The sequence below is a fragment of the Octopus bimaculoides genome, chromosome 7, assembly GCF_046866305.1.
Source record: "Octopus bimaculoides isolate indiv1 chromosome 7, ASM4686630v1, whole genome shotgun sequence".
Taxonomy (NCBI): domain Eukaryota; kingdom Metazoa; phylum Mollusca; class Cephalopoda; order Octopoda; family Octopodidae; genus Octopus; species Octopus bimaculoides.
The window spans coordinates 106,935,003-106,962,829 of record NC_142934.1 but is presented as its reverse complement, the minus strand read 5'-3'; the positions used below and the strand labels follow the sequence as shown (position 1 = coordinate 106,962,829).

Sequence of the window (27,827 nt, the reverse complement as noted above, 5' to 3'; positions counted from 1 at the left end):
TGACTATTAGTGCATAAAGTATACAAGCAGCCCTCAAAAAACTTTCTGTGATTAAAGTGGTCCGCAATGTAATTTAAGATGGCCAGGCCTGCTCTAAACTAAATTCTTACCATATATAATTTTGCCATACTCTTGCCATTTTTGTTTTGTTTTGATTTTATGACCTTTTGGTTTACTATAAAGATGTAACTGATATATGTAACAGTTACTGTAATACCAATAGCATTCTTTAATTAGCAAATTAACTCAAAGCCAAATCAACCTATACAATTAAAAATACAGTTAGATAGTATTGTTTATAAATATTTAGCCATCTGTGGAAGAAGATGAGAGAAATTGTAATTTTGGTTTCAAATTTTGGCACCAGGCCAGCAATTTTGGGTAGGGAGGGGGGCAAGACAATTACATTGACCCCCAGCACTTGGCTCATACTTATTTTATTGACCCTAGAAAGAGAAGTTGTAATATTGAAAACAGATCTCAAGAGACTGACTCTCACAAAGGAGATGGAAAGTGACTGCAACAAGTGGCAAGATGCTGTGTTTGAGAAAATACATTTGGCCCATGCAAGCATGAAAAAAATGCACATAAAATAGGAAAAAATTGCAAAATCATTTAGCTATATCTAACAAAAGCCTACACAAGAGCTTGGAATAAGCAGCCATATCTCCTTCAAGTCACACCCTACCCTGTTGTTAAGAAAGGAAAATAAGCATGAGATAATGTAGTCCTAAATGCCCTAAAAGAAAAATAAAGAAATGTTCAGTCACAGGTCTGCTCAACTTAAGACTAAAGAAGAACAACATTTAATTAGAAGTGAGTATTAAAACTATGTGGAGGCGCAATGGCCCAGTGGTTAGGGCAGCGGACTTGCGGTCGGAGGATCGAGGTTTCGATTCCCAGACCGGGCTTTGTGTGTGTTTATTGAGCGAAAATGCCTAAAGCTCCACGAGGCTCCGGCAGGGGGTGGTAGCGACCCCTGTTGTACTCGTTTGCCCCAACTTTCTCTCACTCTTTCTTCCTGTTTCTTGAGTAACGCTGCGATGGACTGGCATCCCGTCCAGCTGGGGGGGGAACACATACGCCATAGAAACCGGGAAACCGGGCCCATGAGCCTGGCTAGGCTTTAAAAGGGCACATAAAAAAAAATTAATACTATAAATATCAGAAGGCTAAATACATTTTCTGTTCCAGAATTGCATTGTTCCTTATTTAGAATATATGCAAGACTGACTGTTTATTGAAGAAAATGGTGCAATGCAAATATATGTTTTGGAGTTAAGTTGTGTAGTTATAGACAACAACAAACATTTACTGATGAAAGGACTCAATACTTTAGTAGAATCATATTTATTATAGATTGACTAGTTTTTTCAAGTTTTCTATAAAGCCGCTTATTCAGCTGGTTGAATAAGAAGCATCAGTTGTGGCGTGCAAGAGAGATGATTGCGCTGGTATGGACATGTGGTGAGAATGGATGAGGATAGCTGCGTGAAAAAGTGCCACACCCTAACAGTTGAGGGAACCCGTGGAAGAGGTAGGCCCAGGAAGACCTGGGCTGAGGTGGTGAGGCAAGACCTTCGTACATTGGGCCTCACCGAGGCGATGACTACTGATCGAGACCTTTGGAAATGTGCTGTGCGTGAGAAGACCCGGCAAGCCAAGTAAGATCGTTGCCAGTGCCCCTGGACTGGTTCTTGTGCGGGTGGCACATAAAAGACACCATTTTGAGCGTGGCCGTTGCCAGTACCGCCTGACTGGCTCCCGTAGGATTTTCGAGCGAGATCGTTGCCAGTGCCCCTGGACTGGCTTGTGCGGGTGGCACATAAAAGACACCATTTCGAGCGTGGCCGTTTTCGTGCGGGTGACACGTAAAAGCACCCACTACACTCTCTGAGTGGTTGGCGTTAGGAAGGGCATCCAGCTGTAGAAACTCTGCCAAATTAGACTGGAGCCTGGTGTTGCCATCCGGTTTCACCAGTCCTCAGTCAAATCGTCCAACCCATGCTAGCATGGAAAGCGGACGTTAAACGATGATGATGATGATGATGATGAATTCAACTTCTTGAATAAACCTGTTATAAACTTATTCAACCTGTTCACTAAGTGCCAGTCAGCCCCGTAGTACAATACAATAAAAAAAATTCAATGGAGTTAGACATTATAATATTTTAAAGTCTTTAAAAATATTGAAGTGAATAAAAATATGCAGCAGGATACATACAGTTCTAGAGAAATGAAGTCTGTTACAGGTTATTAAACATGAAAAAATGATGGTTAATTGTAGTATTTTATATACAAATATGGATGGTAAATCAAATGAATACATTTGTCAATGTCCACATACTTCCCTTATACACGCACACACATATACTCACACAGAGTTGAAACGCTGTTTGATTTTTCTTTTCAGAGTTGAATGTTCACCATCCCACCAGTTTGCCATCACCCCTTCCTTATATTGTGATGAAGAAAAGCACAAAAGTATTATTATAGTTGATGATTAAACAATGGAAAGTGGTATTATTAGCCTTGAGAGATGCTCTCATATAATCACTTGGTGCATAAACGCATACACCTGGATTGTAGCAGATAGGAATCATCTGCCATGGATACTGGAAATCCCACATCATGTAATTTCATTCAACTGGAAATCATCAGTGGGAAGTATCCGATCACCACATGCCAGTCAAATTTCACTGTCACTACATATAAAATATTATCATCTTTTCAGATACTGATGTTGCAAATAGCCAGTAGGCTTATTAAAAATTAATTATTAGTGACAGAATCAGTATTAATATCAAAAGGTAATCTTTATATCCATCTTAACATGGATGTCATGTTAGAACACCGAAAGCTGTGTTGTTAGCCTTGAGAGACCCTCTCATATCGGTGCTTCGTGCATAAAAGCACACACATAGATCATAGCAGTTGTTGTTGGCTCTCCGTCGCTTACGACGTCGAGGGTTCCAGTTGATCCAATCAACGGAACAGCCTGCTCGTGAAATTAGCGTGCAAGTTGGCTGAGCACTCCACAGACACGTGTACCCTTAACGTAGTTCTTGGGGATATTCAGCGTCACACAGTGTGACGAGGCTGTCCCTTTGAAATACAGGCACAACAGAAACAGGAAGTAAGAGTGAGAGAAAGTTGTGGTGAAAGAGTACAGCAGGGTTCGCCACCATCCCCTGCAGGAGCCTCGTGGAGCTTTAGGTGTTTTCGCTCAATAAACACTCACAACGACCGGTCTGGGAATCGAAACCGCGATCCTGTGATCGCGAGTCTGCTGCCCTAACCACTGGGCCATTGTGCCTCCACAATCATAGCAGTATCAGGACAAAATCCCACCGGACAAATTTTACACAAAAATGTCAACCAACAAATATTAAAATTTTTTTTTATCAAATTTCACTTTCTAAAGATATTTTTATTGTAAAGAAAGAACAATATCCCAGGGGATATTGACTACTGGGGGATTTTATCTGGGGGAATTTTGTCATAGTATGGATTGTAGCAGATGAGAATTATCTGTCATGGGTACTGGAATAACAATTAATGAAAAACGGATTTAGATAAGTTTAGAAATGAAGATATGTTTGTTGAAATAATAGTGTTTAATTTTCTGATTTTTATATTCAAATCGTGAGAGCCTTAACTGGTTGAGTTAACAGGATGGTGGCTTGTTGATCAAAGGATCCCTATTTCATATTCCATATCTGTCTCTGCACTGCATCTTTGATCATCATCATCATCATTTAATGTCTCTTGTCTGTGCTGGCATGGGTTGGGTCAGTCATTTAATTCTAATTCCATTCACCTTGTGCTAAAAAGACAATACAGTATGTTGAAACTTCCTGTGTATGCAGCAGGAATGACGTAACATTGACGTGCATTTTGTTTACTTGCAAGGATGTGATGAATTTTTCTGATGGCTATGACTTGGAAAGGGATAGGCTTAGTACAGCTGGCTGATTTGCTCTAGATAATGCTGCATAAAAACTGAAAAATCTTCATTGGGGTTTCATGGGTATAAGACACGATTTAAACATGCCAAAAGTTCTATTATTAGTAAACTTGAAGAATAGTTTTATAATTGTGTCATAGTATGACAATGGCCATGGCAACATTAAGATATTATTTGATCATTAAAGTTAGAAATGTATACTTATTACTATATTTTTTTTATCTTTTACCGTTTACTTGTTTCAGTCATTTGATTGCTGGGGCAGTGGCCGGAAGGATTTAGTTGAAATAATTTACCTCAGTACTTATTTTAAAGTCTGGCACTAACTCTATCTCTTTTACAAAACTGCCAAGTTACAGAGCTGTAAACAAACCAACACTGGTTATCAAGTGGTGGTGATGATGGTAGTAAGCACACACACACACGATAGGTTTCCACACAGCCTCCATCTACTAAAATTAACTCACAAGGTATTGGTCATCCCAGGGCTATAAGGAGAAAGCAGTTGCCCAAGGTGCCACGCAGTGTGACTGAACCTGAAACCATGAGGTTGCAAAGCAAGCTTCCTAATCACTCAGCCATACTTTCACTTCTATTGAGAGAAAAATAATTTTTATATTTGTCATGAATATATTTACGTGTAAATAAAATATACAACCGATACACAGCAAACTGTTACCAAATAAGATGCACAGGTTAAAATGAGAAAATATATTAGTTATATCGTTAAGGTAAGAAAAATGGGTGGATGTATGCCAATTTATTGTAAGTGATATGCAATAGACATCTGGAATTCTAAAGAGCTTATTAGCCCATAATTAAGTTTTAATTTTGTATCACACCCATATTTCCCTTATTGTCTTCTGTTACTTGAGATTAAAGCTAGATCAAACAAATAATCCATTATAAGTGGGACAAGACCAGGATATCTTTGCTAAATACAAGGAGTGGATTTGAAGGGTTGGTTGTTTTTGGAGATGGACAGCTGTTATCTATTGTTGCCCTAGTTCCCATTAGCATATTTTTCCGTTTGTCAAGATTGTTTTCAGTTTGTTGTTAATGTCCTATGATGCATGAATAGCTACTGACATTGATTTTGCTTCATTTCACGTAACCATAATTTCTTTTGAGTTGTTTTATACATGTAAATATCATATTAAATAAGCGGTACACATAATTAGCGTTCACATTATTCTGTCGAAAGTAATGTTTATTTATTAACATGTTTTGAATTAGTTTTGCATTATCTTGTGCTTGTGAGATTTTGATGGGGTAACTGTTAATTTTTAGAATGATATTGTAGGGTTGGTGTGAGAGGCCACATATGGCTATTTTGATTATAAAACAGGTAGAGTATTTGGCCCTGATATGGCCTGTTTAAATACTAAAGGGATAAACATTAATTAAAATGTCTGAATTCTGCATGAATTAGGAAACAACGAGGAGTAAAATTCTGTAAAGAGAATTTGTATGCTCGTATATTAGACTATTTTCTATAGTCAGTATATGGTGAAGGCTTATAATTCTATTTATAAGATTCATTAAAATGTTTAAAATTGTATGTATTTGTACTACTTTTTATTTTTACCCAGAAGTAATTGTGAAATGCCTGTTTTGAAAGTGTAGGCTGGATGCTTCAGTGTTGAACTATTTACAATTTCGATATCAAGTGGTTCCCACTCTCACACACAACCAGTAGATTAAGTATGCATCCCACGAGTACTTCAGCATGCTGTTATACTTTTGTGTTGTTCAAATAAATACATGAAATGTTGAAAGTGTGGCATGTTGCAATTGAAGCATTTAGTTCAGGAAATAGAATTTGGGAGGAAGTGGAAGCTAATCTACTATACTGAATTATTAAATGAACAATAACCAGGAATTGGTCAAGATAATGCAATCCAACTACTGTATCTTGTATTTCATCATTGAGTTAACAGCTATTACTCCATGTTACTATTTAAACCAGTTCGATGAAGTATTTCCATGTATTACAATATTTTGTCAACTCAACTAAAACTATGAAGCCTCATAATTAGGAGCATAATTGAAAGCATTGGAGGGTCTTATGTTGTTAGTTGTGGATTCTGTTTATCTGCTATGAAGGAAAAACTAAACGCTGCCTGGAATTGGGAGAAAGAGGATTGAAAAGTAATAAGATGTTGATAAATAGAAGTGGTTCTTGTTGGAAGGCAACTACTTGAGAACTGAATTCAGGATTGTTTCTATAGGTGTGAGGTTTTGTTTAAGTTCATTGTTTTAAATAAACAAAAGGATAGCCTACAAATACTTTCCTTGCGTGTTATCTTGCGCAATATATTTCTAATTTATTTTCACTAAATCTAATCTTGTGCTATGGTAACAGAAATAAGTGAATAATATTCCATGTTTCAAATTCAAAATTAAGATGGATGGAGTTATCTCTGATGTCACGTTTTTTGTTGCATTTACATATTAGCTGTACTCATTTCCCCTCGTAGCCCTTATACAATATTTGATTAAAGTTAAGTAATCTATATTACTTTCTTTTCTTTTTCTTTTTTTTTTATTATTTAGATGTACCCAAACTGTCAACAGTTCTGTCTTTTTTTTCCCCGCTCACAAGTATGCAAACATTTATGTAATAGCTGATTCATAATATAAACTTATATAGCTTCGAAATCTTTTCTTCTTGGTCTCTGAACTTGTTATAACATCCATGAGACAAATAGGCCCAGTGATACTCACTAGAAAAACTAGGCGATTGCCTAGGGTGATAAAATCTACTGGTGCCAGACAAATTCCGAACAAGTTTGATATAATTTTTCAATCAGACTGAAAACACATAAACCTAGATATAAAAACGGTCAATGAGGTCACTGCCAGGACAGAAGAGGATGAAGGAAAGGGGTAAAGTGGGGAGGAGCTGAAATGTTCATTTGATATTATGGCTTATCATATAATTTGGCATGGAACGTTTCAAGTTATGCCAGACTTACTTGGTAATATGCTTGATTATAAAATTATGAATTTCTTGTTCAAACTTTGATTATAATTTTTCAGTTGCATTTTTCAGCTTGTGATTGCTGTAAGTTGTTAAAAATATTGGAGAAGGGACACATATTTTAGGGCTAGTGTAGGGTGCTGAATATCTGGTGCTATTCTTAGTTACAAGTCACTGCACAGGGTACTATGCATGTTGGGTTATCTTTCATTATGGCAATGGAGATTCTTTTCTGGAGCCAATTACTCTCCTGTCTCTCTGATTACTTTGACTATTTTAGTCCTAAGTTCAGAAATAAAGTTCAAAGTTGAAACAATTAACCCCAGCAAGGTGTGGAAATATTCTCATTTGGGGCAACAAGATAACCATAATAAGCTCTGGTGTTAATTTGTGCATTACAACAATATTAAGTTGGCTCACATATTGTGGCTCTCAGTCTGAGAGCAACAGGGATTCTAAATTTTAGGCTCAGCATTTTGCCCAGATATTGGGTGTGCCATGGCCTATATTCCTGAATGAGGAAAATGAGCCATGAGCAAATGGTTACAAGCTTTCTAGTTGGCCTTGAGCTGTAACCAATAAGGATCTGTTCAGTTTGGCTCACAGACTTTTTAATTAATTTTTTTTTAACTAAACAGTTCGAAACTTCGTATTCTGGTGGAATGTCTCACACAGAACATGGTTTACTTTGAACATTTTTGTCAAACTTTGGTATTTCAGAAGTTATTTTGTGTTAAAGTTGTCATATTTGGGTAATTTCAACCAATCAACGAGGTCATGAATAGCAATGAAAGGACTTTAACCAACCTAGTTGATTAGTCTAGCTTGATTAATCAAGCAATTGAGTAGGTAATTGGTTAAATGGTTTAACGAATTGACTAATAATAAAGATTTCAAATTTTGGCACAAGGCCAGCAATTTCAGAGGAGGGGTAAGTTGATTTCATTGACCCCAGTGCTGAATTGGTGCTTATGTTATTGAACCCAGAAAGGATGAAAGGCAAAGTCAACCTCAGTGGAATTTGAACTCAGAACGTAAAGATGGATGAAATGCCACTAAACATTTTACTCGATGTGCTAACGATCCTGCCAGCTTGCTTATTTCAATTAACTAATAATAATAAAGGATGTGAAACAGAGCCAGTGCATGTGTTTATTGCTGGTGTAATGACTCTGCCAAGATACAACTAAACATGTTTCAATTCATGAATCTTGCAAATTAAATACAAAAACAGTAAATGGTACATTCATTACTGAATTCAACTTATGATTTCTAACCAGTTACTTTGGTTATGGACCACATGCTGACTCTTAATTACAATCAAGCATACCAGTAACTAATATGCTTAATTTTCATATTTCCTTATTGCAGTTAATTAACAGTTTGTCATTTTTAGGGTGCTAATAGTATAAAAAGCTCAGTTGACCTTGTACAAATTCAAACTTTGGGCTGTAATTTTAAAATTTGACTATTTAAAAAATATATATATATTACAGGCATACATACATGTGTCAAAAATATGGAGTTAAAAATACGATTGAAATATGAGAATAATTTTTCACTCTCTAAAAGAAGTGTTGATAGAATATTGTCCTTATTTAGTAATGACAGTATATTCACATGTTTTTCACAATTTAGATATTGTGAGTCTCCTTGACATAGTGTAGTGTTAAAACATCCTGCTTCTCTGCAATTTGAGTTATTGAGAATTGCCATTGAAACATAGCAATGCTTTTGATTTTATCGGAAAAAAAAAAGGAAATTCATATGCACTGCATAACCAAATGGTTTGCAAGTTTGTTTTGCAATTATGTGGTACTGTGTTTGAATGCAGTGTGCAATACTTTGGGTACTCTACTATTGCTTTGGGTCAACTAGAATTTGGAGGATAGTAAGTACATGTAGAAAGCTGTTGGATGTGTGTGTCCTTTATTAACATGTTAAATATGTCTTCTTAACTGAGTGTATTCATTGCATATATCCATGACACTAACTAGAATTATTATCACTTATATCTCCCTGATGAGGGGCCAGGCAAGTAGGAAAAGGAGTCAAAGAAATGGAAAGTGTGTTTGGTGTCATGGGTATATGATAAGAGGGCTGCTGGTAGGAGAAAGAAGAGTTAGTGGAGGTATTTAGAGATAAGTTCAGTGAAGCTGTTACCAGCAGAAATGATGGGGTGACTAAGAGTGTTGGACTTAGGGATCTTAGGAAGGAAGTGTAGTATAGAAATGATGAGGTTGTTTGCTGTAGAAGAGAGGAGAGCGGAGGAGATGAGTTGGAATATGGTAGTAGATATAGACTAAGGGCAATTTATGGTAAAATTGGGAAGTGTTTCGACCTTTGAAGAGGTCAGACTGCCTCATTATCACAACACCATCCATTGTAGTCTGTGTAACAGTGTGTTAGAGCTGAAGGTGGAAGAGAGCAGAGATTTCAGAGTAGATGTTTAAGTGGCTGTGTGGTAAGCAGCTTGCTTACCAACCACTTGGTTGTGGGTTCAGTCCCACTGTGTGGCACCTTGGGCAAGTGTCTTCCACCATAGCCTTGAGCTGACCAAAGCCTTGTGAGTGGATTTGGCAGACGAAAACTGATAGAAGCCCATCATATATATAAATATATATGTGTATTTGTGTGTCTATGTTTGCCCCCCCCCCCCATCACTTGACAACTGATGCTGGTGTGTTTACGTCCCTGTAACTTAGCAGTTTGGCAAAAGAGACCGATGGAATAAGTACTAGGCTTACAAAGAATAAGTCCTGGGGTCGATTCGTTTGACTGAAGGCGGTGCTCCAGCATGGCCACAGTCAAGTAGAAGAATAAAAGAATATGCTTCTATAAATTGAAACCAGTTCACTGTGTATAGATACAAGTTGATAAACATATAAATAGGTTTTGGACTGCCTTGGGCTGGGTTTCCAAGGGAATATTTGATGTTTTCTGGGTTATTTTTTAAAAAACTTTTGCCTTGCTTTTCTTGTCATTCTACTTAGATATTCTATTACTGTTCTGATGTAGATTATTTGAATTATATTCCTATATTAACGTTTTGTTATTCTTGTCCCTGTACATTGCTTGTATTTTGCTGTGTCTCTATTGATTGATTGATTCTTATCCATGAAGTTTCAAGTTCAATCCTACTTATTGGTACCTTGGCCAAATGTCTTCTACCACAACTTCAAGCTGACTTGAGCTTTGTGAGTCAAATTGTGTGGCTAGAAACTGGAAAATCATTGTTATTTGACTGTCCACTGCTGTGCACCAACTCATCTCCTTCTTCTTCCTTCCCGCTTACAACCACCAACCTCATTCCTCTTCTACAGCTACCCACCTCACTTACTCTCCAAGACCCATAAGGCCAACACCCTTAGTCATCTCATCACTTCTGTCAACAACAGCCTCATTGAACTCATCTTCAGCCAACTCTTTTTACCCTTGTCAGCAGTTCTGTCATATATCAATCATCAACCATTCCTATACATTTTTGATTCCTTCTCTTAACTTCCTGGCTCCTTGCGGCTTCATATATATATGCGAGTATGTGCATTTAGGCACATGGTTTAGTGGTTAGAGTGTTGTACTCATGATCATAGGATTGTGGTTTCAATTCCTGAGCCAGATGATGTGTTGTGTTCTTGAGCAAAAGACTTCATTTTATGTTGCTCCAGTGAACTCAGCTGGCAAAAGGGGGTAATCTTGTGACTGGTCAGTGCTCTTTTGAAGGGGATAATATATGTGCCACAGAATCTGGGAAACCAGCCTTATGAACTTATGGCTTAGTAAAGACCTTTGATCCCTTTTTTTCATATATACATATATATAATTGGTGTTTGATTGTTCTGTTTAGAATGCAGAAATATTGTACTATGAATATATTTATGTTGTCCAACCCATCTCAGCATGGAACAGGAACATTAAATGATGATGATAATTTGTAGATTTATTTAGTCAGTAAATAAGTGACTCTGACTGGTGCAGCTACATTTTTTTTTGTATTGAAGATTCATCTCAGAGTCTCAGATGAATCCTTTCCAGAAGTAACAGAACTAGCCCTGTGAAAGTAATTTTTCTGGACTGTTATTTGAGGGCCCAATCTTGTCAGATATGTCATACTGAGTCTGCCAGACACTTATATTAAAAGTACAAATATTTGTGGAATGCTTGCCCCAGCCATTTGCATAAAACTACAACAAGTGTATAGTTATGTTTATCATGCAACCAGAACCAGCTGTCATTGAAGCAAAAGCAATATTCATTTTTTTTTTATATGCACATATTATGTTACTGTGTGTATGTGTGTGTGTATTGGTATGTGAGTCTTACAATTTTGCATGAATAGTCAAACTACTCCAGTAGTTTGACTATTCATGCGAAATTGTAAGACTTCAGTATTTTAGTATAACCAATAAATCTTTGAAAATGGTTTCATTTTATATTTTCTCCGAAAATATTAGGTATCAGTTATTAAGGCAGTTAAAAATAAAGCTTAACCCTTTTGTTACCAACCTGGCTGAAACCAGCTCTGGCTCTGTAGTACAAATGTCTTGTTTTCATAAGTTCTGAATTAAAATCTTCCACCAAACCTTAGTCACAATTTATGTTCCTAATATTACCTTAATGATAACTAAATTCTTTAAAATAATTGAAAGAAACACAGAGCATCTCAAAATAAATATGGTAACGAAAGGGTTAAATAGATAAATTTCATCATATGCTTAAGGCACATTCTAACTGGAGAACAAGCCGTTCACAGTGTTTTGTCATGGAGAAAATTTCTAGACAAATGGTGTGGATATACCTAAATCAGTTCACAGCGCCACCTACCTAGACTGTGAGATGCAAGTATTTCGGAGTAGTTGTCTCCTCTTCAGTCTCAGACACCAGGCAGGCAATGATGCAAACTGATCAATATCCACACCATTTGACCTCTCTGAGAAATTTTCTCAATGACAAAACACAGTGAATGGCTTGTTCCCCAGTTTGAATGTGCCTCAAGCATATTTGAACTGGTAATAACATTACATTTATACATATCACTGCTTATGTTTATCATGCAACCAGAACCAGCTGTCATTGAAGCAAAAGCAATATTCATTTTTTTTAATATGCACATATTACGTTACTGTGTGTATGTGTGTGTGTGTATTGGTATGTGAGTCTTACAATTATTATATCTGATTAGGTTGTTTTTATGCTTTTGGTTTTATATTATCTTGTTTATATTTTGATATTTCGTGATAGTTGTAAATGAGTGTCTCTGTCATACAAGTTGTGTCATTCATTTGTAATGTTTTGAAAAAAAAAGTCTGGCCACGGGGAGGCATATCACCCTGCTTGAAAACAAGTGTGTTGGTAACAGGAAGGGTATACAGCTGTAGAAAATCTGTCTAAGGAAAACTCCATGTGACCCAAACAGGCATAGCAAAGAGGACATTAAAATGAGGACACTGGCAATGATGATGAAAGCAGCTGTCAGGAAACACATGAGAAAGAACACTGGTGACAAAAAAATTCTCATTTGTTCAGCCTTTCATTTGTCAGAAATCATATGAATTCATTGTATTTAGTTCAGCACTTTAACTTCTTGACAATTAAAGAGATATTTTACTTTCATTCTTAAGACACTATGAAGAGGATTTTCCTGAAGATTATAATTACAGTCTATAGTAATTGTAATCTGTGATATGCTTTATCTCTGAAAGCAAATTATCTTGCTCTTCTAGACTTCAATTGCTTGCCCCTACTTGACACCTTTGATAGCAGGAAGGAAGGTGGTGGAAATGCTTGACCATTTTATGCTATTATCAAAGAATTGGAATGTTTTCTTTGTTTTTGTTTTTATTTTGTATATCACTTTTAGATTAAAAATCTAAAATACTGGAATATAATTCTAAGGTATTCACTATAAAGTTTTTCATATGTTTCATTTCTTATTTTCTTAGTTTGTTGTATTTCATACATATTAAATCAAGATGTATCAAGAAGGATTAAACTTAATTGTTTGATTTTTATGTTAAAGTATTTAGATGAAGAACTGGATTAGAGACATAATCACTTTCTCATATAAATTGAGGAAGTAGTTGACTGTGAGGGGCAGGTGTGGCTGTGTGGTAAGAAGCTTGCTTCCCAACCACATGATCTCGGGTTCAGTCCAACTGCATGACACCTTGGGCAAGTGTCTTCTACTGCAGCCTCAGGCCGACCAAAGCTTTGTGAGTGAATTTGGTAGATGGACACTGGAAGAAACCTGTTCTGTGTGTGTATATATATATTCTTTCTTTTTTATTCTTTTATTTATTTCAGTCATTTAACTGTGACTATAGTAGAAAACACTTGCCCAAGGTGCCATGCAGTAGGACTGAACCCGGAACCATGTGGTTGGGAAGCAAGCTTCTTAACACACAGCCACTCCGGTGCCTATATATCTCTCTCTTGGCTTGGTTATCTCATCAGTAGACAATACTGTGATGACATTTTTTGGACAACTGCTTATGATGTGGGTGATATCTTCAGCGTTAACTCCACAGAGTCTGCATTGGTTGTCTCATTTTACTGCTTTTCCTGCATATCTGTCCCTTTTGTGCATCAGTATTTGGTTGTTATTTCCTGTTCCTGGATTACAAATGCTTCAAAGCGGGAGGTAGTAATTCAGTTGTTGGTCCATGTTAGACTGCTTTGGTGATCAGTTTTATGTTTGTATGGATTTATGTATGTAATTTTAAGTAACCTAATCAGTGAGTAACATTTACAAAACTCTGTTTCCTCTCAGTCATTCTAAGATTTTGTAAGTATATGTTAAACTATATTTAGCTGAGGATGTTAAATAAGACTGAAACATGTCTGTTCTGAGTTGTCACCACTCCAAAGATCATACTTTACTTCTCAGTTTAAATTTTGCAAAAGTTGTCATTAACACCGATGCCTTATCTTCTCATAATGAATTTTACTTCAAATGGTTAAAGATTGTTTTTGGTTCACTTCATTAAGTATATTAGCACACAATTATATATAAGCATGCAGGTTGTGTAAGTGAAATTTTGTATTGTGTCTGTGTGTGCCAGTGCATGTGTTTTATTAGGTAAATAAATGTTGCTTTGAATTATTAAAGAAATGGAATTGTATATTGAAGCTATTTGTAGATGATTGTATCATTAAAAAAAGAACTACTTGTTTGAGGAGTAAATTCTAAAGAAAAAAAACTAATGGATAGCATTTCATATCATACTTTAGAGATTCATTACATAGATATGCCTGAATTAAATTTGTGAAGGCTTATTATTACTAGCGTATTTAATCTAATTGTGTCTAATTGCTTTGTGATGTGGCAGGAGAAGCATTCATGGCATGTCATAACCTCTATGGTATTTTACAAATGTGAGAATAGTTAGTCCCTAATATGTAATATATCTGTTATCTTTGTTGCTATTCTTATTGCTCTTATTCAAGTTCATATGACTTGAAGAGGAAAAAATAAAATACTGGGTTATAATAAATTGAAATGCTTGATCAAATGTATTATTAATGTTGTAAGCTGCTGTCGCTAACAGCCTCTGCTCAGCTTTGATTGAGTTGCTAATGTATAATCAAAAGTGTTCTTGTTATAACATCTCATTTTTTTAATGCCAGGTATGTTTTCCAATGTATCTCTTTACTCTTTACTCTTTTACTTGTTTCAGTCTTTTTGACTGTGGCCATGCTGGAGCACCACCTTTTAGTCGAGCAAATCGACCCCAGGACTTATTCTTTGGAAGCCTAGTACTTATTCTATCGGTCTCTTTTGCCGAACCGCTAAGTTACAGGGACGTAAACACACCAGCATCGGTTGTCAAGCGATGTTGGGGGGGACAAACACAGACACACAAACACACACACACACATACATATATATACATATATACATATATACATATATATGACAGGCTTCTTTCAGTTTCCGTCTACCAAATCCACTTACAAGGCTTTGGTCGGCCCAAGGCTATAGTAGAAGACACTTGCCCAAGATGCCACTCAGTGGGACTGAACCCGGAACCATGTGGTTGGTAAGCAAGCTACTTACCACACAGCCACTCCTACGCCTATTTAAGATGGTTGGATGTGGTTTGAGAGATATTTGGCTTCTATAACTTGCAGGCTGAGTTTGTTGGTTTGTAAAAATACTCTGGAATGTTTCATGAATAGATGGATGTGTTACTGTCGTGTAGAGCCTTGATTAGTAACTAAGTAAACTATGATTCATACAGGTTTGTTCACATAGTCCACATAAAATGCTGTATTAATGTAATTACTACTGCTGTTGCATTAATGTCAAATTTTCCAGTCTGGTCAAGGTCAGAGAGATCTGCAATACGACATATGGCTGCTTCCATCAATATTGTATAACTTTTCTGTGAAGTCCAGCACCTTGAGATTTAAATAATAGTCAAAATTGATAATATGTGAATATGATGATTACAAAACATAAATATATAACCATGCCACTATATCTGTCTGTCTGTCTGTCTGTCCGTCCGTCCGTCCGTCCGTCCGTCCGTCCGTCCGTCTATCCCTCTGCCAACCGACTGTCCTGCCTGCCTGCCTACCTATTATAGGTGCAGGCATAGTTGCAACCACATTATTTCAGGTTCAGTCCCACTGCATGGCACATTGAACAAGTGACTTCTACTCTAGCTCTGGGCCAACCAAAGCCTTATGAGTGGAATCGGTAGACAGAAACTGAAAGAACCCTGTTTCACACACACAAACACACACACACACACACACACACACACACGTGTCTGTGTGTGTTACTATCTCTTTGCCTTGACTTTGCATAGTTGTTGTAAATGACTGGCATTGTCATACAAGTGGTGTCCTTTCTTTCCAATCTTCAATGAAAACACGTCTGGTCATAGGAAAATATCACCTTATTTGGAAACAGATAAGGGTTGACAATAGGAAAGGCATCCAGCTGTAGAAAATTCACTCCAACAAATTCCATCTGAACCATGAAAGCATAGAAAATAATGATTATGAGGATTTTACTGCTTTATAAGTTCAGTCGTTCTTGAAAAGTGAAGAAATTGAGGAAAGACATTGGACAGTGTAATCTTACACGCACGCATGCACACACGTGCGTGCATCTGCATGTTCGTGTGTGTGGGATGTATACTATACAAAATGGAAAGAAATTGCCCAGAAAGCAGTTTTTCTCCTGTTATATTTAATTTACACTACATTGCCATGTACTTGTTTGGATGTGCTTTAAAAAGTACTTTAAAAAGTTGCTTTAGGTAAAAAGGTAAAGAAAGAAAAAATAAAGCAATCATCATTTAAGGTCTGTTCACTTTGAAATTATGTGGTTTTAAGTTCAGTCCCTTTGTGTGGTACCTAGGGCAGGTGTCTTTTACTATAGCTCCAGGCTGGTCAGTACAATGGAATTTTGGTAGATGGAAACTGTGTGGAAGCCGTTTGTGTATATATGTGTTTGTGTTTGTCCTCCACCACCATTTAACATCTGGTCTTGGTTTGTTTATGTACCTGTAACTTAGTGGTTCAGCAAAATAAACTGATAGATTAAGTGCCAGGCTTAAAAAACGTGCTGGGGTTGATTTGTTTAACTAAATCTTTCAAGGTAGTGCTACAGAATGGCCGCAGTTCAATGACGAAAACAAGTAAAAGAAGGTATACTTCTGTAGATAATTTTAAAAAATATACAAAATATCAAGAGAAGAAAATTATTCTCCAGGTTAGGTGCGGGACTTGAATTTGGTTAATTTAAAAAGCAACAGAGTTAGTTGTGTATTCAAAGTAGCTTTGTTGTGCCATCAATTGCTTGAGTTCTTTTAATCTAAATCTCAAGTAATCACACATTTATTATGAATTTTCTCTGGTTTGTCATTAATACAAATTTAGAACATTTTTGTTTAGTATTTATAATTTATTCTCAATATATTTCTAACCCTACAGTACATAATCTGATGTACCATTCAATTCATTTAATACCTAATCAATTTACCACAAATTACAGAGCTCATTCTTTTTTAGTATCCTTTGTTTTTATTGTTCATATTACTTCACTGTATTGTGAGTGGATTTGGTAGACGGAAACTGAAAGAAGCCCATCGTATATATGTATATATATATATATGTGTGTGTGTGTGTGTTTGTGTGTCTGTGTTTGTTCCCCCAACATCGCTTGACAACCGATGCTGGTGTGTTTACGTCCCTGTAACTTAGCGGTTTGGAAAAAGAGACCGATAGAATAAGTACTAGGCTTACAAAGAATAAGTCCTGAGGTCGATTTGCTCGACTAAAGGCGGTGCTCCAGCATGGCCACAGTCAAATGACTGAAACAAGTAAAAGAGAGAGTATTGAATTGCACTTTTACAACCTGCATAACACAGCATACTTTAGGCATAAAGGGTCACTTGTTGACAACTAAAAGCTTTAATTATTGATATTCTAAGCAATTAACAGCATGCTATGCCACTTAATGTGAAGGTTAATTCCTGATTATGCCTTAAACTTTATTAGGCTAATTGAAAACCAGCATTCATTTAATTTCAATAAATTCTTTGAGTTTAATAAAGCAACATACTAGTTTTTGATTGTTAAACAGTACATTATTCTAGGTATGACATCTGTTTATTGATCTTTGTTGACATGTTTAGCAGTTAATGAGAATTTTTAGTCTTTCAAAAGTATAGTTACAGATATCTTGAAATTATACCCCTAACCACGTTTCTTCCAAATATTGCTTTTTTGACATTATATTAAATACCTTTACACACACACGCACGCACGCACACGCACGCACGCACACGCACGCACGCACACGCACGCACGCACACGCACACACACACACACACACACACACACACACACACAGCTTTGGCAGAGTTTCTGCCTGCAAAATTCACTCACAAGGCAATAATCGATCTGAGGCTATAGCAGAAGACACTTTCTCAAAGTGCTGTGTGGTGAGATTGAACCTGAAACCATGTGGTAGCAAAGTGAGTTCCTTAATCACGCAGCCATGCCTGCACCCATATTTTAAAAAGAATTAATAATAATTTGTTTTTTAAAATAATTTATATGAAGTTATGACTTAGTGCTTTGCAATCATCATGCGATTCCAAGTTCCATCTCAATGCATAGCTCTTTAGATAAGTGCCTTCAGGCTGACTGTGAATGGAATTTGGCTGATGGAATTTTTGTAGCAGCCTGTAGTGAATACATGTGTCAAAGTCTGTGTTTATGTTTACAATGGTTTAACCCTTTGGAATTCAGTTTACCCTCTCAAATATAATGCTTATTTATTCACATTGATTTTGAATTAATCATGCATTATCTTGTACCTTCTAGATTTTGATGAAGTAATTGTTGTATTTTTAAAATGGCATTTGAGAGTAGATGTGAGAGGTGGGATTTGGTTGGTTTGAAAATAAAACAGGCTGAATATTTTGGCCAGATACGGTCGGTTTAAATGCTAAAGAGTTAAAGACTGACTTGCTTACATTGTGTCTCTTTATGCCTCATAACTTAACAGTTCAACAAACTGTGATCAATTAGATGAATTCCAGACAGGGATAGATAAATCTGCTTAATATGATCATCTAAAACTCTGTCAGTCATGCTCCAACATGGCCTCAGTCTAATAAAAGACTATTAAACCAACATAATTCCTTCATATCCCTGTTCTTTTCTATTGATTCCTACTTGATTGTTTTTATTATCTTCCCCCTTCTTTGACTTGCCATAAATTTATAAACATTTAATCAAAGTACTCATCGAAGATTATTGTTTTAAGTTATTGAATTCACAATTTAAGATGTGATCTATATTATAACTATATTACTAGTTTGTTGCTGTCTTTATCCAGAGCAGGCCTAATTGAGTAGACCTGTGATAAAAAAACTTTCCATTTACGACTATCCTGTCATTTTGTATATCACAAATTACATTACCTGATGTTTCTGTCTTTTTTAAGATGGTAGTGTGATTTGAAGAAATTTAGTTGCAGTTTCTAGTTGGTTAAGTAACCATGTTAAAGTTGCATTTACTTGCTAATTTATTTCGTTACAGTGGCCTTTGTTAAAGGCATTGATATTGTTTTTATGGCGTTTTAAAGCTTATTTTATGGTTATGTTTACCAGTTTTTTAAAAATTTTATTTTTATTTTATTTTATTTTCTTGTTTATTTTTTTTATCAATGAGGTTATTTTGGTTGTGGGTTGTGTTTGATAATACGTCTGGCTTTTATAAGGTTAGATATTTGGGTTGTGCTGTTAGAGTTGTATCTCATACTGCACTGGGAACGTGCTTTTTTTAGGTACTTCTGCTATTATTTTGTTGAACATATGGATTTCAGTGTTGATAATTGTGGTTTTGTTAAACTCTGTGGTGTATTTATTGCTTGTTGATATCATTGGCCTTTAGCAGCAGCAACAGCTGGTTGCAATGAAAAAACTATGAGGATTTGAAGGAATATTGTTATAACTTGTTACTTAGTAGTCAACTGGTCCCTCTATCCTGTTGTGTATAAGTTATTCATTTAAGTCAACATACAATCATCTTAATGGTCTCAGCCCTGGGGGTGATGGGGATTTATCTCCCTATTAGTGATATAAACAAGAGTGCATGTTTCACCAAAAGTCAATATGAGAATTTCTCTCGTGGTAACTACTGCAGTATGGCTTGTTCTAACAAAACATACACGTTTAAATGAGCATAAATATCACCTCTTGGTATTAATTCTGCCTGTGTTACCATTAAATATTTTTTAACAAGCCCACTGGCTAATCGCAACACCAGTGTCTGTTCTGACACTGTTATCCTATATCCTATATATATTACACTGTTATCATATATCCTATTATCCTGCTATCCTATATCCTATATATATTACTATTGGTGGGGATGAATCGCTGCTTGTGGTTGAGCATCCATCATTGACAAGACCAAGGGCGGTGGAAATCACATGACCTGGTGGTCTCAGTGCTGGAGGTGACGGGGATTTATCTCCCAACTAGCAGTATAAACACGAGTGCATGTTGCACCAAAAAAGCCAATATCAGAATTTCTCTCATGGTAACTACTGCAGTGCAGCTTGTTCAAACAGAATGTTCACATTTGAGCAGGTGTAAACAATCTTCTGTATTCTGGAGACATATACAGGTACAACACTGACTTTTCAGACCCTGATGGTTTGGAATCTCTTATAATCCATTCTAATTTATTGTAATGTACAGGTATCTGTATATCGTTTAAGTAAATTTAGTATTTGTCTAATTTAAAGTGTGTTGATCAAGGTAACCAATACTAGTTCAGAGAAATTAGTAATCCAGAAATGCTTTGGACCCAAAAGTTCTAGAAAATCTATGTTGTACCCATATACAATCTTAGCCTCCGTGATAATGCGACCCAGCTTTGGGTATGATATATATATATATATATATATATATATATATATATATATATATATATACTCTTTACAGCTTCCATGATACTATATGCATCACTATTTTTGTTGCTCAAATAATATTTTTCTGATTTTAACTTAGGAAAGGAAAAAGATTTGTATTAATTTAATCACTCTATATAATTTCATTCGTTTATCATATATGTGAATGGAACCACTGTCTTATGAATATAATCATTGATATGCTAGTGAGGGAGCACCTGTGTAGTTTCTCAAACTGATCAAAGTAGCAGACAAATCTCTCACAAGAAACTTATTGCTATCTTTAGAGTGCACACTCCATGTTTTAAGGTGATAGATATGAGAAAAGCTTACAATAAAATGAGATGATCACAGTCGAATTGTGGATCAGATGATGAAGATATGCCTAAACTGACATGTTAGATGCTTTATAACTATATGTTAACGTCGTTAAACTTTTGAATATCTCTTAACTTTTTAGTTTGCTTTTGTCTATAACATTGATTGATTGCATTAAATGTGACTAAAGCTGTTCGATAACATTTGGTTTTTTTCATCCATGGGAAAATATTTTACATGTTGAGTAAAGTCGTTGCCAGTGCCACTGGACTGGCTCCTGTGCAGGTGGCACGCAAAAAACACCATTTGAGCGTGGCTGCTGCCAGTACCGCCTGACTGGCCCTCATGCCGGTGACATGTGAAAGCACCCACTACACTCTCGGAGTGGTTGGCGTTAGGAAGGGCATCTAGCTATAGAAACTCTGCCAAAAGCAATGAGCTGGCAGAAACGTTAGCATGCCGGGCGATTAAATAAGTACCAGTTATGCACTGGAGTCGATATAGTTGACTTAATCCGTTTGTCTGTCCTTGTTTGTCCCCTCTGTCTGTAGCCCCTTGTGGGCAGTAAAGAAATAAGAAACTCTGCCAGATCAGATTGGAGCCTGGTGCAGCCCCCTGGCTCGCCAGTCCTCAGTCAAACCATCCAACTCATGCCAGCATGGAAAGTGGATGTTAAATGATGATGATGATGATGATGATTTCATCGCTTCATCTACTTCGAATTTCACTATTTAAAAATGATTTATTACAGTATATAGTCTTTTGTCAAATGATCAATAGCCATCCTTATTTAGAGCAATGATTCTCAACCACTTTTTGCCTATGCAAGCCCCTTTGATTCCTATCTTGCTCAGGTGGACATCCATACATAGCTATTCAATTCTTTTATTCTTTTACTTGTTTCAGTCATTTGACTGCAGCCATGCTGGAGCACTGCCTTTAGTCGAACAAATCGACCCCAGGACTTATTCTTTGTAAGCCTATTACTTATTCTATCGGTCTCTTTTGCCGAACTGCTAAGTTACGGGGATGTAAACATACCAACATCAGGTGTCAAGCGATGATGGGGGGACAAACACACACACACACACACACACACACACACACACACACACATATATATGCACACAATGGGCTTCTTTCAGTTTCCGTCTGCTAAATCCATTCACAAAGCTTTGTTCAGCAGTCTGAGGCTACAATAGAAAACACTTGCCCAGTGGTACTGAACCCAGAACCATGTGGTTGGGAAGCAAGCTTCTTACCACACGGCCACCCCTGCACCTATTCAATTTAAAAAAAAAAACATATTTTTATATTTAGATATTATTAGAAATTGTATTAAAAGATTGTCAAATTATTTGATGTATTGTAGAAGAAATATAACCAATTTATTGCACAATCTGTGGGCCTGGTTGAAAAACCACTGATTTAGAGCTTTGCTTTTTCATTTTCGTATGATTTAGGCAAATGTTTAATATGGTATGTCACAAAGAAATTTGATCTATAATCTTCCCTGTGAGATTCATTATTCTCAGATCTGTTCCTTCTAAATTTATCCATTTAGATTAATTTTTTTCTATAGCATTGATTACGGTATTCATCTTTCTTTGACACTCTATTCATATAATGCAGTTTTGTGAAAATGTGTATTGTAACAAATTTTTTAAAACTAAACAATTGTATTGTATACCAAGTGACTTTTACGTTAAGAAATATGTTCTACCATATTAAAAGCAAAGCAACAAATGAATTTCTTTGGAATCTAATAATCAGGTAAAAGAACCACTCAGGTTTCTACTTCATTGCTGATATCATCCATTTCTTCACCATCCTTTCTATAGATATGTATTATTGATTACTCCAACAAATAAAAGTATTTTAGACTATATATATAATAACATTTATAGAATTTCGATTTCATTTGCATTTATTTGATCAAACAATGTGCATTTGCTGTTTACTCTCTCAATTACTCAATCATCTATGTACTTTCAAGATAGCTAGAGATTCTTTTCCTAAAGAAGTTCTATCTGTATATTGTTATCTTTGGACTTCTTTTTATTAATACACTGGCATAATATTAGTTTATGCTTATATTTAAAATATACTATCATATCTTTTTTTTTTTTATCATCTTTCGATTGTATATGAACCATTTTCGTTTTTAGCTTGCAGTATAATTCTTAATCCTCTCTAACAGTCTGAAAAGTTTTCATTTTCTCGTGGCTGCTCGAATGCATTTCAGGTGCTCATCAAAGCAGAAGTTCAGCACATTAAATACATTACCCCCCGGCCCCACATTATACATATCGTTTATACATTTGTGTGTGTCTGTGTGTCTGCTTTCCTTGACATTGCACAGTAGTTGTAAATGAGTGTCACTGTCATACAAGTGACATCCTTTGTTTCCAGTTTTCTGTGTAAATATGCCCAGCCATGAGAAAATATTTACCTTGCTTGAAAACAGGTGAGTGTTGGTGACTGGAAAGGTATCTGACAATAAAAAAATTTGTCTCAGTAAATTCTGTCTGACTCCTGCACAGAAAGATTGGCATTAATATGAAGATGATTTATACCCATATGTATGTGTTTAGGGATACACATACATATATGTGTGTACACACACACACACACACACATGCCATGTTATGTAGAAAAGAACCTGTGCCAGTGCCACTTAGAAAGGCACCTGTGCTGGTGCCACTTTATAAGCACTTGTGCTGATTACACATTAAAGGCATTCATACTGGTGCCACTTTAAGAGCACTCACCCTGGTGCCATGTTTAAAAGCACTTGTGCCAGTATCACATACAAAGCACCCAGTGCACTCTGTAAAGTGGTTGTCATTAGAAAGGGCATCCAGCAATAGAAACCTTACCAAAATAGACAAATTGGAGCCCGAGCAGCTCCCTGGCTGACCACCACCTGTCAAACTGTCCAATCCATACCAGCATGGAAAATGGACATTTGATGATGATGATGATAGATAAATATATATATGTGTGTGTGTGTATACACACACACACACACACACACACACACACACACACACACACACACATATACATAATAAGAGGTTAAATTAGCCACTTTAAGAGATGGTATCATCCAATGAATTACTGGTTTAATACCTATTTTATATATCTGTCCCTCTCATCTTATTTTTACCTCGCATCACTTTACCTAAACTAGTCACTCCCTCATCTGTTTTCCTTTTAGTCATGGAGGCTGGCTTAGGCTCTTCAGTTTTTCAAATTGCAAGGTAAACCCAGTATTTCTGGTGCCACAGAAAAAAAAAACGGACCTAGTATCCTCTTTAAAGTAGTTGATGTTAAAAGGGCATCCGGCTATAGAAGCCAAGCTAAAAGAAAAGCTTTGGAGGCCAATGGGTCCTCTAACTTGTCAGATCCTGTCAAACTGACTAACCCATGTCAGTATAGAAAGTAAAAGAACAACGATGAACAAAAGGATGAAACACACACACAAACACACACACACACACACACACACACACACAGTATATATATATGTGTGTGTGTGTGTGTGTGTGTGTGTATAGCATGAGTTTTTGTTGTTGTTGTTTAGCTCCATGCCAGCCTTCATAAAATAGATCTGTTGGCTCATTGATAGTCAGTCAAATGACTAGGTGCAGTCTACAGTGATATGGTGTATGCTTTTTTTTATGTCTGTTCATTCAAAGGGTTCTATTAATTAAATGTTATTTATTTACTTTTGATTTAATGATGTATTGCACTCTGCTATAATTAGTCTTTTAAGTTCTTTTTATTTTAATCTTGTATTGCAGCTATTTCAGTGGAAGGGAGCAACAGTAAATATAGCATCAGGAGAATAAGCAAGCTATTAAAAAAAATAAGAAAAAATTATTGCCTCAGCTTTTAACACCTGTCATTGTATAAAGCCAGAAGTCAATCAAAATGGCCTGGAGATTTAAAGCTTCGAAGTATAAGAATTCCTGTCCGAAATTTCCTAAAAAAGAAGTAAGTATTCAGTTTTATTTCTAATAATTTCTGACAATAATTTTTTTAATATCTGGAATAATGTCTTGTAATCCCATAATAACAAGGATGCTATCTTATAGTTTTAATAGGGTCAGGAATGGCCTTGTGGTTAGCAGTTTGATTTGTGACCATCATATTTCAGTTTCAATTCTTGTGTTTAGCACCTTGCAGTGTGTCTCGTCTGGTAGAATCGTTAGTACACCGAGCAAAATGCTTAGTGGCAGTTTGTCTTTGTAGTCTGAGTTCAAATTCCTCTGAGATCGATTTTGCCTTTCATCCTTTTGGGAGTGAATAAAATAAGTACCAGTTGAACACTGGGGTCGATGTAATTGACTGCGCCCTTCCCCTAAAATTTCAGGTTTGTACCTATAATAGAAAAGATTATTTTTAGGTGTTATTATTAGTTGTCTAAGTTTGTCATGTGTCTTATTAATATTTCTTGCATTATTACTATTATTATCATTATATTCATTGTTGTTATCATTATTATTATTATTATTTAGGTGAAGATGGCGAGCTGGCAGAATCGTTAGCATGCCGGGTGAAATGCTTAGCGGTATTTTGTCTGCCACTAACTTTGAGTTCAAATTCCACCAAGGTCGACTTTGCCTTTCATCCTTTCAGGGTCGATGAATTAAGTACCAGTGAAACACTAGGGGTGATGTAATCGACTAGTCCCTTCCCTCCCCCCAGATTTCAGGCCTTGTGCCTTTAGTAGAAAGGATTATTATTATTATTTCGGTGGCAAACTAGCAGAATTGTTGCTGCACTGGACAAAATGCTTAGTGGCACTTCTTCCATCTTTACATTCTGAGTTCACACTCCACTGAGGCCAACTTTACCTTCCCTGCTTTTGGAGTTGATAAAATAAGTACTGATTTATCACTTTGATCGATGTGATTGACATTCTCCCTCCTTTGAATTTCACATCTTGGGCCTACAGCTGAAGGAATTTTTACTATCATCATTGAAAGGCAAAGTTGATCTCAGTGGAATTTATCACTTTTCATTAATACTATTGTACTTATTGTCCTGTTTTCTGCCTATGTAAGCAATGCCACCTATATATATTCAGCACACCATGTTTTAATGCTAGTCTTATAAAGTGCCAATCCAATATATTCAACTACATGTATTGTGTATTTTATCTCACAGGATCATTTGCATTGCAATATGGTTAAAAACAGAGTGGTACAGAAGCAATTGTAATAGATATTAAAGTTGTACTAACTTCATATTTCATCTTCTTATTTATATATATATATGTATGTATATATATGTATGTATGTATGTATGTATGCATGTATGTGTCTATGCATGTATGTGTGTGTGTATGTGTGTGTGTGTGTGTGTGTGTATGTGCACATACACGTAAGTGGATGTCAGAATCAGTGAGTAATTGGGCAAAACATCCTGTGGTAATTGGATATTTAATTTTCTGAGTTCAAACTCCCTTCATTCTTCTAAGGTCTGTCATCATCATTGTCATCACCACCATTGTTTAACATCTGTTTTCCATGCTGACATGGTCTGGACAAGTATTTAATATGTTAACTGCCACGGCATGTTACTGGAATTTACCGGAGACACCACATATTTCCGTTCACACTGCATACTGTTTAATTACAACGAAATGTTTTTTTTTGTTTTTTAACAATATTTCATAATTAAACTTTAATATCTAGCACTTATATTATTTAAATATCCTCAAAACCATATCAAAGACACAGAATAAAATATTTTCTCAAATTATGGAAATGTACCACTGATAGTGCATAAGGTGGTTGTGTGAAGTTTGCAATGACCCACTGGTGGTACATGTGGCAGTTAGCTTGCTAAATTCTAAATTTATAGGCTTAGGCGTGGCTGTGTGGTATGAAGCTTGCTTCCCAACCACATGGTTTCAGTTTCAGTCCCGCCACTTGTGCAAGTGTCTTCTACTATAGCCCTAGGCTGATCAAAGCCTTGTGAAAGGATATGGCAGGTGGAAACTGAAAGAAACCTGTTATATATATATATATATATATCATCGTTTCGTTTAACGTCCGCCTTCCATGCTAGCATGGGTTGGACGATTTGACTGAGGACTGGTGAACCAGGTGGCTACACCAGGCTCCAATCTGATTTGGCAGAGTTTCTACAGCTAGATGCCCTTCCTAACGCCAACCACTCCGAGAGTGTAGTGGGTGCTTTTACGTGCCACCGGCATGAAGGCCACTCAGGCGGTACTGGCAATGTGCATACTCAGAATGGTGTATTTTACGTGCCACCTGCACGGGAGCCAGTCCAGCAGCACTGGCAACGATCTCGCTAAAATCTGTGTGTGTGTGTGTCTCTGTTTGTCCTCCTGTCATCACTTGACAACTGATCCTGGTTTGTTTATGTCCTTGTAACTTAGTGGTTTGGCAAAAGAGACCAATAGAATAAGTACTAGGCTCACAAAGAATAAGTCCTGAAGTTGATTTCTTTAACTAAAACCCTTTGAGGTGGTGCTCCAGCATGGCTGCAGCCAAATGACTGAAACAAGCTATAGAATTATAAATAAATACTAGACAAATCATTGGGGCTGATAATGTTGACTGAAACCCATATTTGGCAGTGTCCTACTTACAAGTCGTATTTTTGAATGGAAAGTCCACATTGCAATGATTTATGTATAAATATTAGAAGCCAGTGCATTTTCACAATATATGGTATGCACTCACACCGGCTCAGTCCATTATGTTATTAGCATGTGCTGTTATATTTTCTGAAATATTACTCTTGCTTGGTTTTGTGTTACAGCTAATGTGATAATTTGTCATTATTATTTACTTTTCTGAAATTTGACCTGAAGTTGTTGCCATTAGTTTTCGACTTTCTACCATTACTGCTGCTGCCCTTATCAGCATCGTCATCTTGAATGTAATCACCACCACCACCACCACCACCACCACCACCACCACCACCATTACAACAAGGATCACCACCAGTACCGTCATCATCATCTTCACTACGTCACAGCTACCACCACCACCACCTCCACCTCCACCACCACCTCCTCCACCACCACCACCACCGCCACTACCTCCACCACCACCACCACCACCTCCACCACC

The 27,827-nt window shown here is 36.4% G+C and overlaps 1 protein-coding gene across 4 annotated transcripts in view; it reads left to right on the top strand.

Annotated features, from left to right (window-relative positions):
- LOC106879083 (coronin-7) overlaps nucleotides 1–27,827 on the top strand; it is a 133,092-nt gene that overhangs the window by 42,083 nt on the left and 63,182 nt on the right. For all 4 annotated transcript variants that reach the window (XM_089355769.1, XM_089355768.1, XM_052969835.2 and 1 more), the window contains exon 2: nucleotides 24,516–24,708. In XM_089355769.1, the coding sequence (XP_089211895.1) occupies nucleotides 24,646–24,708 (63 nt within the window). In that variant the 5' untranslated portion in view covers nucleotides 24,516–24,645. The remainder of the gene's footprint in view (nucleotides 1–24,515; nucleotides 24,709–27,827) is intronic.